This window comes from Cololabis saira, chromosome 8, assembly GCF_033807715.1.
Source record: "Cololabis saira isolate AMF1-May2022 chromosome 8, fColSai1.1, whole genome shotgun sequence".
Taxonomy (NCBI): domain Eukaryota; kingdom Metazoa; phylum Chordata; class Actinopteri; order Beloniformes; family Belonidae; genus Cololabis; species Cololabis saira.
In genome coordinates this window covers 19,533,864-19,547,625 of record NC_084594.1, presented here as the reverse complement: position 1 = coordinate 19,547,625, position 13,762 = coordinate 19,533,864, and the positions used below count along the sequence as shown (strand labels likewise).

Below are 13,762 nucleotides of genomic sequence, written 5' to 3'. Positions count from 1 at the left end.
ATCGACCTGCGCAGTCGAATTACATCTTTTCGTCTTCAAACAGCCCAGCGATTTCTCTATCACAAGCAGCAGCTCTGGACTGAGACTGCCTCCGTACTGCTACGCAAAGTGGAGAGTTTAAATTATGATAAACATCTGTTTTTCCTGGACTTTGCTGGCATAGATGTATCACAGACCTCTGTTTTTTATCAGTCTGTTCTCCATGCCTGGAAAACGGTTCTGAAACCTAGGAGAGACTGTTCTCAGGTGTATGGGAGTGTTGAAGAGGAGCCATTGTTCCATAACCCATTCATACAAAGCAGGATACTTTGATCTGCTAGTCTACAGAGGGTCCGTATAACAGCAAGGATGACGAAGGTAGCGGATCTGAGGTCAGCAGGACAGTGGAAAACTACTGCCAGGCTGAGTCAAGAAACTGGTTTTAAGTCTCTGCGCCTGCTGGGAAAGCTGTTGGAAGAGGTGCTGGATGGTCTTCCTGGTCTCTTTAGAGAGGCGTTGGGGAGCAGTGCTGTAGAGTATCAAGCACTGTTGTCGCCTGAGTTTCCACCACTGTCCATCAGTGCTGCAGTGGAGGAGGAAGGTGGAGCTTTACTGTCCTTTCGAACTCCGGAACTGTCAGACTTCTCCGAAGTGTCCAAAAAGTCTGAGTGTAGTGACTGTGAAGGTTCTCAACAGAACATCTTTAGCTGGTGTCCGGGAGTCAAGGTGGTCTGGTGTGTTGGTGCCAGGGTCATCTCCCAGAGGCAGCTGGAGGTCCCTGTACAAACCTCCCATAGAGAAACACAGTGCGGATCTCCAGTGGAGGGTGGTGCATGGGGCCGTGGCTACAAACAGATATGTGGCACGTATAGATCCTAGAGCAGGGAGTCATTGTGTTTTCTGCCAAGTTGAGGAAACATTGCAACACCTTTGGCTCTCTTGCCCCAGATTGGTTCCCCTCTTTGCTTTGCTGCAGCAGTGGTTAGGTGATTTGGGGAAGGTTTTAGATTACAGACTGTTTATTTTTGGTCCAAGGTACTCTGCAACACACCGTAGGAACATCTGCCTTGTTCATTTTCTGATAGGCCAGGCAAAAATGGCTATATGGCTCACAAGAAGAAACAGAATGAAAGAGACAGGATCTACAGATGTTGACCTTATGTTTAGAGGTTTGGTGGCTGCATGTATAAGGACAGAGTTTACTTATCATAAAATGGTGTCCAATTTACAGGAATTTGTCTGTATTTGGGGTGCTGGAGATGTCTTGTGGAATGTGATTGATGAAGTTCTCAGTCTCAGCTTTTAACATATAAACACACACACACACACACACACACACACACACACACACACACACACACACACACACACACACACACACACACACACACACACACACACACACACACACACACACACACACACACACACACAAAAAGTTTTGTTTTTAAGTTAATGGTTCTGTGACTTTTAAAAATCTTGTATATTTGTAAGTGAAAATTGACCAATAAAGTGGTGGTTAAAGGTCTCTCTCTCCCTCTCTCTCTCTCTTGACTTCCACGAAGCCATGGTCAAGCTATCCAATAGGAACTGTGCATCAACAATATTAATAGAAACACATCACCCCTTATACTCTCTCATGTCTCAACAGGTCAAAGAGGTGCCTGAAGCGATCTGAGGCAGGAAACAAGCTTTCTACTCATCTATTCTATCTTTCCATGTTGTATTTGTCGCGCTGTTTATCACTTCTCAAGTACATTGGTCAGAAACATTTTTTTAATCAATGGTTTGTTTAAACTCATAGATTGAGAAAATAACTTTCAGAAGAAAATATGAAATTCCAATGGGTATCTTTTCCCTTAGAAAACATACTGTGAATGTATTATTTAAGTGAAGAATTTTGGGGGGAAAGAAATGATTGTACTGCATGATGTCTTTTCATCCGTAACTTAATATGTTTTTAAATATTATTTTTATGTTATTCGATCATGGCTAAATATCAGGATTTTTTGTTGTTTCTAACTTTTATTCAGGATTCTTTCTGTCAAGTTTTGAGCACTTTAATAATGTATTTAATGTTCTTTTTTGTGTGAAAGAGACCTGCAGAATACTGCCATTGCCTCCATGAATTCATCATCTTACAACTTGTCAAGCAGTCTGAGTTTTCGAGACTCCCCAAGCACAGCTGTGGCTAAAAATGTGATTGTTCTCGCTCTTGGCCTCATCATCAATTATATCAATGGCACACTGGTTCATACCTTCAGAAAACACCAGGTATGGATTGTCATAATTAATGTTTATGATAGTTTTATGTATAATAATAATGACAATGAATGGATTAATGTCTTTGTTTCTTCCACTTTTACAGATATTTTACACAAATCCTCGTTACATCTTGTACATCCATCTGGTACTGAATGATATGATCCAGCTCACTGTATCAATCAGCCTGTTTGTCTTTAGTTATGTATTTTACAAAATTAATGCTTCTTTCTGTTGCCTCATGGTTATCTTTGGTGCAATCACCACCATCAACACACCATTAAATTTGGCTGTAATGGCAGTTGAATGCTACATCGCTATTTGTTTTCCACTGCAACACTCAAAACTCTGTACTATCAAAAGAACCTACATTCTTATTGGCTGTATTTGGGCTTTGAATGCAGGGTCAGTTATGCCAGATGTCTTTATTACTTTAGCAACCGAACCTGTGGGGCTATTTTATTCAGACATATTTTGTCAGATGGAAAACCTCTTCCGACATCCAGTAATTTCAGAAAAGAGGGATGTTTCATATCTAATTTATCTCACTTCAGTTTGGCTAACCCTGCTCTTCACCTACTTCAAGATCTTTTTTGCCGCTAAAGTAGCTAATTCAGTAGATGGAAATTTCAAGAAAGCCAGGAACACAATCCTGCTTCATGGTTTTCAGCTATTGTTGAGTATGGTAACATATTTATTTCACATCTTACAGAAAGCTTTGATACAATGGTTCCCTAAACATTTTTTAGAAATACTCTTTGTTTGCTACATCATTATTCAGGTTCTCCCCAGGTTTATCAGCCCCATTGTGTATGGGCTACGAGATAGTACATTTAAAACACATTTGAGAAAGTATCTGCTCTGTACAATGAGAGCAAGTAACAGTCCGTAGCTTTTGGTAATAATTACAGAAACATTTCAAAGTTAAGACAATTTTTCTCTCAAGCCAACACAGACACTGGTCCTTTGGTTTTCACATGGAGACTTGATTATTGTAATACTCTCCTTTCTGCTCTCCTTAAAACAATATTTGCAATTAACATCACTTCAAAACTCAGGAGAATGGATGCTGATTAAAGAAAGAAACAGAGCACATATTACACCAATTGTAAAGTCATTGCACAGCCTACCTGTTTCTTTCATTCTGTTTATAATTTAGTTTTTACTAGTCTATAAAACTCTTAATGGTTTTTGTCCTCCATAATTAACTGAAATCCTCGAATTTACAGACCTCCTCAGGTCTTCTGTCAGGTTTTTCCTTATTCCCAGAATAAAAATTTTACCTGATTCAATAAAATGGTCATCATCAGCATGTCATCAAGGTCTGCACAAGTTTTTTAATGATACCGTAATTTGTATCAGGATGTAAAGCACAGAAACAACTAAAAAAACCTCTTAAACATGCTGGGCACTTGCCCTTAAGGACGAGGATTGGACACCTCTGTTCAAGATGAAGATCAGAGGTTAGCTTTTAAAAGGAAACTGAAGGCCCCCCTTTTGAATTTAGCTTTAAAAATTAGATTCTGTTTTTTTTTTTTTTTTCCTAATACTCAGAGGTACCAGCAATAACAGGCCAGAAGCCTATACGCCAGTTTTCTCATATTTGTATGAAGAATTTTTTTCTTGTTTTTTAAACATATATATGAGGGGGATAGGATGGGGGGGGTGAGGGATGGCATCCGCTTCAAGTCTGAAATGAGAGAAACACAGGAAAACACACAACGGGCACACAAGCCTTGGGGATCTGTAAGAGAGAAAACAGACAAACAGAAACGGGAACAGGCAGAGATCAAGACTAGGCTACTGCGATTATCTGTCCCCAAAACTGCGGAGTGAGTATGAAGGTGAGTGACCAGGTGTGTTTGTCTGTGTAATTATGTGTGTGCAAAGGGAAAACAAGGCTTCACCTGAACTGCAAGTGTGTGTGGGGGGGGGCACAACCACGTGACCCGAGAGACCAGAAGCCGACAAGTAAGCAACCCGAACCCAGGCCACAAGCAGCCCCACAGAGGGCCAGAAGGGACAGGAGGAAACCCTCCCAGCAGGTGACAGAGGAAAACCCCGGCGGAGCCCCCATGACCACTGGAGGCAGCCAGGAAACCCACGGTGATGGACCAGGACCCAGCCGAGCACCAGCCACCCGGGATGGGCCGATCGTGGGGCCAAGAGGTCCACGCCCTCCAGGCCCATAACCCCCACCGGGCGAGAGGTTAGCCCGCCCGGAGAGACGGGGCCACCCATACAGCCGACGCCTGCGGGCCGGCACCCGCCCCGATGAAAGCGGGAACCCCACAGTCAAAGGCGTGCACAGCTGCAAGGGCAGTGGGGGGAAGCGGAGGAATGCACGGAGCGTGAGAACCCCCCAACAAGGAGCCATCCAGATAAGCCCAACAGCAAAGAGTCTCAAACCCGGGCCGGACAACGGACACCCATTGACACAGATACACTAACATACACTCACTGGCAAAGACATGGACAATCATTCTCTCACCACTCCCATCTCCCCCAGGCAGCACGGCGAGCCCATACCTGGGTCCTGCTATCAGTATCATGGGTGTGACTGATGTGGTTAAAACAGGGAGGGGGAGGTCAGGCAACCATGTGGCTATGCCAGTAGTCACATTGGGCGAAATGTTGCTAGCTGTTTTCTGGTATTCGCTCTCCTGCGACTCTGAGCGTTACCACGATCCTCAGGACTGAACTCTGCTCTATTGCCTGCTGCAAGGTTGACTTTAATAAAGACTTTTACTAAACACTGCGCCGTTGTGCTGCATGTGGGTCCGCCACATTCCCTTGACAGGAATAGAACCTTAAGAGCCGGGTTTGGCTATCAGTGATTCTTGAGAAATCGCCTAAAACAGGGTTTGTTTGTTTTTTGAGAACAAAGTTTTGATTACAAACTTTGAAGTAATATCATTATAGACCAATGTGTTGGCTGTTCAACAATGTACCGGGACCAGCTCCCCAATTTTTACTTTTTTCATAAAATAGACTTTTTTGCAGTCACTTTGTACCATTTGTCACTACCGTCAGATATAATAAAAAGCTCATTTATTGTTATTTATTTAGTCCAATACCAATTAAGAGCTTTTAACCCAATGCCTTGCATTATAGGTACACATCAATTGTGTTAAATGGTAAATATTCACTTTTCTTTACTTTTTATACTCTTTTATACTGTTTATACAAGTGCTGCTCCATAGGATCTTACATAATACAACGATTATGTTTCACCTAAACATGTCAAAAATGCTTTTTTTTAAACCTAAAATTACTTTTCCCTACTGAAATAGAATGGTATTTCAATAACCCAGGAGCACTAAAGTAACAAATTACAAACATATGTATTTAAAACAAATAAAAGTCCCTCTGACGGTGGTGACATAAGACCTGACGGTGGTGACACAAATCTGACGGTAGTGACAAGTGACCTCATTACCACATATAATTCCAAAATATAAACCAACACTCAATGCCTATTTGTTTTACAACTTTATTTAACAATTAATAAAACACAGAACAAGTATGAGCACCTTGATACACATTTGATGGAGAATTTGAAGTACAATTAAGTGATCAAAGTCATCAAATCAGAGTGAAGAATATATCCATTACCGTTGGAAAATAATGTTATCGCGGACATTGTAAACTTCCATCTAGTGCATGTAAACTCTATATTAAACAAATAGGCCTATTAAAGAGCAGATGGCCAATAATACTTAAGCAATAGGGATTATCAATAATAAAATTATCATTTCTATTTATAATTAATCATCATCTAACTAAAAAGGAAAAATGGTGGTGACAATAGGATCACTGATATCATGTTGAACTGGAATAAAGTGGACCTCAACCATCAAATAAAATAAATTGAATTGTTTTATTGACAGAATAGCTCTGACATCAATCTGAACTATAAGATGGTGTAATGCCAAACTCGCTCTACTTCATACGGATGAGCAGAACAGATCATTTCAAAGGACTCAGTATTCTGTGTAAACATCACAAAACAGATCTAGCACAAAAATAATCTCTTGTCTGAATTTCCTTTGCATATTCCTTGACTCTACTTCATCACTCGAACACTCATTCAGCTTTATCTGCCCGTATGTGGTGTATGTGTTTCTCCTCTATGTAGTCCATGACTTCATTAGACAGACTGTATATCTCCCTTGTCCTGCTTGCACGACCTGGTGCAGATGGTTCCTCAAGTTTGACCAGAATATGTTCAAATGGTATGAAGCACATATCCCTTCTCCCTTCAATCTGTTGTTCAACTGTCTGGTGGAGTTTTGGGCTGATCCGAACTTTTTGCCTTAAGTTTCCTTGACTTTTCTTGTCTACATTTCCAAGCCTTCCTCATCCTTCTTTGTTCCCTTTCTGTCAAGTCATTGATCTTTTTTAGTTTCCCTTCCTCCACTCTTTTTTTGTGTCTTTGTTTTTCAGCTCTGAGGTATTCTTCCTTTAATTCTTCCTCTCTATATATTTTCTCTCTCCGCTTTTTCTGATATTCCCTGTTTATTCTCTTTCTCTCCTGCTCTGACCGCTTCTGTCTAGCCATAACTTCCTAAATTAGATAAGGTCAAAGTTGAGATTCATGACTATGAAATGGGGGTTGATTACAATGACATTTGATGTACGTTAAATAAGTAAGTTATGTTATAATGTCATTTTTACAAAGCTAGTTATTGAAGATTACTCTAAGGAACATTGTATACAGTGAGTTTCGTCCAAATTGGTCCAGTATTGACCGATTTAGAGACCGACGTATGCACGTCTCGCAGGCCCACATTTGCAGGTCCATAAACCTCAATTAATTTTTTTAGACCAGGTTAACACAAAAACAGATCAATACTGGACACATTTGCATGCAACTTACTGGAAGGGGGTACAGATTGACAATCTAGGTCCAATTAGAACACAGAAAATGTTGGGGTCTGTAGCACTAACAAGGCGGCTCCACGGACCATCCAAACACGCCCTTCCTAACGCTCTCCATTCATTTTTCACAGTGAGGCTGTACACATTTATTTACAGCATTTGAAACATTAATAGCTGTCTATTGATTCATTTAGAGAATACAATACAACAATAGTAAAATAATCTACAATGGCTTCTTTACACTATCCAAGTTTCATGTCTTTGGTATTTTTTCCACAACGAGGGTAGTAAATATGAATGAAATAATTGGGGTTTGGATACTCTGTGCATCCACAATGATGTTTGCAAAAGTTAAGTGCAATGACAGTGAAATGTGACAGGGAAGGCACACCTCACCCCAAGGGATTGGGCGATAGGCCGAAGATATACGTCCTCAATACCATTCAGTTTATCCCTGTATAAAGATGAAATGTTGCTATTCTCATAAACAAAAACAGATAAAATAAAAATAAATTAAAAACCAAAAACTATAATTGCACTAATTGTGGTCAAAAACTATATTGAATCCTTTCTTAGGGACCATTTGGAGGTTATTGTCACCACCGTCAGACTTTCTGTCTGACGGTAGTGACATCTGACGGTAGTGACAAAAATCTACTCTTTTTCATGCTATGCAGAGCTTGTCCACATTAGCCATCTTGTTTTCACTCTGTTGCTAGCTACCACAGACCTCTTCTTAAATATTAAACATTTATGTCATAATTTTATTTTATTTTATCTACACAAAAGATACGGTGGTGATATGTTATGGTTGTGATGGTAGCAGTTTGAAATAATATGTACAGGTTTTAGAGAAAATGGCAAACTTACAGGAGCTTGAGGGATCTTCTACCATGCTGAAGAAGTGAAGATTTCCAATGGGGGTCCTCAGGAATATAGTGGACCTTGTACTTGCCTGATTTTATTGATTTTACAAAAAATCTACCTGTCTGGTAGTGACAGGAGGTGGGGGACACATTTTCAACTACCAAAAAATGATAGTTTTTATTTTATTTTTTTAATTTTTTGCACTTTTTTATTTTTTCATACATATAACAATAAACTCTTCAATCTGGTAAGGTTATTATTACATTTTAGAATTAATTAAAGTTTTTTTTAATCAAATTGAAATGATGAGGTCCCATCAGGGGACAGCTGATTTCAAAGGCCATGGGCACGCATGATGTCATAAAACTGTTAAAATTGAAATTCTACCAATAAACCCCTTTCATTTAAGTATAAAAAAACATCTGATTATAAATATGATTAATGTTTTATATGAAAATGTGATTAATTTCAAGCAGAATAAACCTTTTTAATGGTGAGACCTGTTTTGGGCGAATTTTCATTTTTACGGCCAATTTCATTGCAATGGTTACAATGAAAATAAAGACAATTCTGATTCTGATATGTCCTGCTCATTCAGAATGACCACAGACGTGTCAAACATTTTTACAAGGTACTCAAGAAATTGATGATACCTCACAGAAATAATCGTGAGTGCACCTACAGTGGCGTGGGTGTCACAGTGGTAAAAGTGCTCCAGGAAATGACTTCCTTCTCCAGTGTACTTTTTTTGTTTTGCTCTATTAAACATGAACATTATTGTTTGTGACTGTGCTGTACGCTGTGTAGTTTTGTGGCGAATTACTTTGCAAATATTTCCATACCAAACATTGTTATAGAGGTTAAGATTGTCAGGATGCGGTTGGAGTAGGACCCAAATGCAGGAGACCAGAAGGAAGTTCCAAAAATGATGATTTATTAAAGGGGACCTATTATGGCATCTAATACCTATTTTAAACAGGCCGTGAATGTTTTAAAAACAAGCTTTTGATTGTTTTTGCTAAATTAATTAGAAATTCAGCCTCTGAGCCATGTCTTTATCGTCCCATTCTCTAACCTCATTATCTATGCGGGATTCTGATTGGGCGGGGAGACTATGATAATGAGGCACTGTGCTGATTGGCTGCCTGAATGACGCGGTACACCGCTACGAAAAAATGGCGGAAGCTCCGGCCGGCGAAGTTAGTTGTGGGCGTGGTTTCACGCATCGGAGGCCAACCTCTGTAAATAGCATTTTCGTTACGTAATGAAAGGGAGCAGAATCTGAACGGCTCGTAGAAGCCACATCACACTGGATGGCTCATCCGGGCGGCTGTACGGACACTGCAGAATTTGGTTGCTTTCCTCCTTCTTCGAGTTGGCAGGCTGATGGGGAGACCACAAAATGTGTTTTTCATAATAGGTCCCCTTTAACTTAAAGGGGACATATTATGAAAAACACGTTTTTTCTTGTTTTAACATATATATATATAAAGTGGTCTCCCCTCACCCTGCCAGCAGAGGGGAGACACAATCCCATGAATTTCTGCAAGGTCTGTGACCCCTGCCTTACAGAATCCCCCAGTGTCACGTGATTTTTTTTGAGCCGATTAAAATCTGCGCCTAAGGTGACGCCACCCGAGGCGCAGAGGTTCGGCCTCCGCTGCTGAAACCACGGCCACAACCAGCTCTCTACGCCGGCTGGAGCGGTCCTTCCTTGAGCCAGTCGGACGCGGCGCAGCGGCGGAGCGGATCCGGGTTAAATCATCCAGGTTCCCGGGTGGTTTGGGAGCTGGGTCCTCGGGGGTCTGTCCCAGGCTGGACCAGCTTCACCCTCCGAGATTTTCAGCCAAATCTGTCGGTTTGATCCCCGGTAACCGACGATGCGCAGAGGATGCGCCCCGGAGCCGATCTGTGCGCCGGGTGCCCGCCGTGGGGTTGCGGGGCCAGCGCGCAGCATCCCCCGGGCAGATCCGGCTGAAATCCCGCTGGTCGGTCCCCGGGAGCCCCTGCTACCAGTCCAGGCGAGTTCCTCCGGTCCCGGCCGGTCGGAAACGGTCAGATTCTCCAGTTGAAGCCGCGGTGATGCGCGTTGCTCCTCCCGACTTCCTGGTTCCCAAAGCGGGGTCCGTCCGACTAAATTCTCCAGGTTCCCGGCCGCTTTGGGAGCAGGGATTTCTGGGGTACGTCCCAGGCTGGATCAGCTTCGCCCTCCTTCACCCCCTGCTATATGTCATTCAAGCAGCCAATCAGCGCAGAGCCTCATTATCATAGCCTCCCCTCCCCTAAAATGAAGCACAGAAAAAGGGGTTAGAAGCGGTAAAACTAGTGACAGGGCCCACAGGCTGGATTTCTGATTTATATAGAAAAAACAAGCTTTAGATTGTTTTTAAGACATTCAAGGCCTGTTTAAAATATACATTAAATGCCATAATATGTCCCCTTTAAACAAAACCAAAAACGCTGCTGACCAGGATCCAAAAACCAGAATATGAACATGAATCAAAAACTTCAAAAAAATGTGACATGGCACATCAAGGAACAAAACAGTACGCACCAGCAGGAAGCAAAGGAAAGACAAGACCAGATACACACAGAGGGGTTAACGAGACACAGGTGCAGTTGATCAGGGCCGATGGGAAACAGGAAAGTCAAACAAAAACTCAAAGACACGGGTTTTAAAATAAAGCAGGAACTGACACAACCGTGACAAAGATTCTCTTTGCAACTCTTTGCTCCATCACAACCATATGCTCATATTTGCTTATACTCATAGCTCCACATGGTCAAGGGAATAATCTATATTAACATTTGGTAAAAAAAAAAGTGTGTTAGGCATTGGCATCTGAGGGCAGTGGAGCTTGTTGCAAAGGCCCAATCAATGTTGCTTGCAACTTCTATTATTGTCTTGCTTTTTAAGTGCTTCCTGAAATTCTTCCAGATTCAATGAATGGTTTTATAGTTTTTCTTAAACAATTGGGATTAAAAATAAGTCTATGCAGTCGAACACATCAAAATGTGTTTGTAAGAAGAATGGGAAATTGCATTCATAGTCTGCAAAGACATAACTTTAAAAGTACTACATTTAATACCTGCCTCTTTGTCTTTCTACTACCTTATTTTTTGGATATGCCCTGCTCTTTTAGAATGACATGAGACATGTCAAACGTTTTGAGAAAGAACTTAAGAAGTTGACGATGCGTCAGAAATAACCACAAGTGCACGTATAGGGGCGTGGGGGTCACAGTGTGGCAAAATTGCTACAGAAGGAGACTTAGGGCCAAATCCACAAAAGGATTGCGCGGCTTTTGCGGCCGCTAAACCGGTGCAAATGAGACAAAAAGAGAGCGTCTAATTCACAAAGCACCCGCAAAGGGGGAATTGCACCACAAACTGCGCTGCCAAGCAAATAGTGGCATTGTGCGCCTGTGCCATTTGCATGCATGTAAATTAGGTAATATTCATACATTCGGTGCAAAATTGCCCCCTTTCTATGCAAATAAGCCTCATTGCAAAAACCGCCTAATTCACAAAGGCCAGCGCTATTTGCCACACGCAAAAATAGTGGAGCAAATACCGTCTTTCAGAAGCGTGTATTAAACTGCGCGCAAACTCCCCACTCCCCATCTCTCTGTTTCTCTCTCTCTTCAATATCATTCAAGCCTGTGTGATACTGAATGATATTAAGGGTGAAATCTATAGTCAGACATGACTGTACACAGTCAGATCAAGTGGGGTTGTGGACTTATCTCGGATTTAAAAATAGAAATAACAGGAGCTCAGGATTCATCCTATAAGGGGCTGCTTTATTACAAACAATTCCATATAAACATATAAATCTAGAATGTGTGTGTTTAACAGCTTAATAATGTCATCACATATCACAACATATATCAGACTTATCAGTAGCGGAACAAGTCAGAGGCGGGCCGGGGGGCGGGGCAAAGGACCGGGCCCTTTAAACCCAATGGAGATTGTCAGTTTTGGCGTAGTTCATTAATAAAAAGTAAATGAATCAGTGTGAGAGTATTTTTTCTCAGCACTTCCTCCTGAGAAGACGTGCGGCTATGTGTCTGATTATAACATTATTATCAATGAGCCGTCTCCACCTCTGTGACAGGCTGTCACAGGTGGAGACGTGCGCTGCAGTCTCAGTGACACCTGTGATCACCTGTCAGTGATATATATATAGGCTATATAACGTCGGACCCTGACATAATTTTGAAACCCACTCGCCTTAATTCTGTATTAATGCAGTTTAATGTCCCAGGCTTACTCACCACTATTTGAAGGGCACGCGACGTGCCTTGCGCTCCGCGAACTCATCCACTAGTGCTGTATATCCAATTTCCTCACTCGATCATTTTCTATGGACAACATGGCCAGTCCACTCAGTCTCTCCTGTCCCATCGTGCTCCTCAAATAGTTTTTTATCAGTTTTAGCTTGGAGAATGACCGCTCGGCGGTTGCAACAGTGATGGGAAGAGTCAGAAAGAACATGAAGGCTGTGCAAACCTCGCTGAATGTGGAAGTCACCGCTGGATGGTTTACAATCAGCACCTTGGCTAGATCCGTGACAGTTTTTTGCTTTGGCATAATGTCCCTGAAACATGTCCTAAAGGACAGCAGCTGGCCAGGGAAGCTGGGAGCGATATCCCGACTGTAGTGGTCATAAGCCGCCGGGCAGCTCGGTATAACTCGTCATCCTGTGCGTGCTGCAGTGTGCTGGGGTGAATGGCCTCGAACAAGTTTGCAGTTCCAAATAAGCTGCTGAATCTTTGGGACAGTTGCTGGATGATTATATCCAGGCAGGCATTAAAAACGTTTACTCTAAAATTGCTCTCTGCGTCAGTGAGGCGGCTGTCTTCAGAGAGTTCATCAAAGTGACGCTTAATTTTTCTCGCCCTGCTTCTTTCAAACTGTGTTTGACTGCCCCATTTAGTGGCTAGAGCAAGAGAGGTGGACTTGACCTCATCAAATTGCTCCCTGTACTCCATCCAAACACTGACAGCATTTTTCAGTAGAGTAGATGCTTTGAGGATATCAGTGTCTTTCGCTTGCTGCGAGGCAGCGTTTACGCCCTCCAAAATCTTGGTCTGCACGTTGACCAAACATATGAATGAAAATTTGCTTATGGCATTCTTGAGGGCACTTGCTTCATCACGCTCATCTTTTTTGTCACTTGTAAGGGATAGTTTGATAAGGGCCTTCATAATGTCTCCATATCTGTGCCTCAACGCAACAAGCGCATCGTGGCGAGAGGACCAGCGAGTGGGGCATAAGCGCTTTAATGTAATATTTCTGCTCTCTAGCGTCATAAACTCACTGAACTTTTTTTTTAAATACATTTTCAAAAGCATGAGTTTGAAAAGTGGGGAGGGACGTTTTATTTTCACTCGCTTTATTTTTTTATTTCTGCAGTTTTCATTAGGGACCGATGTGTGTGCTGAAATATGGAGAACACTGGAAACAGCTCCGCTCACTTACTCAGACAAGGGCAAATTGCACTCAGCCGCAAAACTTTATGGGCGTGTTTGCCCCGGTATATCATTAGAGCAAAATCTTTTGTGAATAGGACCTTAAGGCGGGGCAAATTGCGGGCGCAAATGCGGCGCAATTCACAGCGCTATTTGCGGGCGCAATCTGTTCTTTGTGGATTTGGCCCTTAATGTACTGTCTTCTTTCTGCTCGATGAAACATGAGACAACACTTCAAACCTTGATGAAGCATCAGTGTGTATATTATGACTGCGTTGTACGCTCTGTAGTTTTTTGAA

The 13,762-nt window shown here is 42.0% G+C and overlaps 1 protein-coding gene across 1 annotated transcript; it reads left to right on the top strand.

Moving 5' to 3' along the window:
- The first annotated feature begins 2,103 nt into the window (after positions 1–2,103).
- On the top strand, positions 2,104–3,133 carry LOC133449133 (odorant receptor 131-2-like). Its single transcript, XM_061728264.1, has 2 exons — positions 2,104–2,253; positions 2,348–3,133. The coding sequence occupies exons 1-2, from the start codon at positions 2,104–2,106 to the stop codon at positions 3,131–3,133; spliced, it is 936 nt and encodes a 311-aa protein (XP_061584248.1).
- Positions 3,134–13,762: the final 10,629 nt, after the last annotated feature.

Bases quoted from the DNA above. Each gene is read 5' to 3' on its own strand.
- LOC133449133 (XM_061728264.1), top strand. From the start codon at position 2,104: ATGAATTCATCATCTTACAACTTGTCAAGCAGTCTGAGTTTTCGAGAC. The intron at 2,254-2,347 runs GTATGGATTGTC...CCACTTTTACAG, and splicing joins ATACCTTCAGAAAACACCAG to ATATTTTACACAAATCCTCG.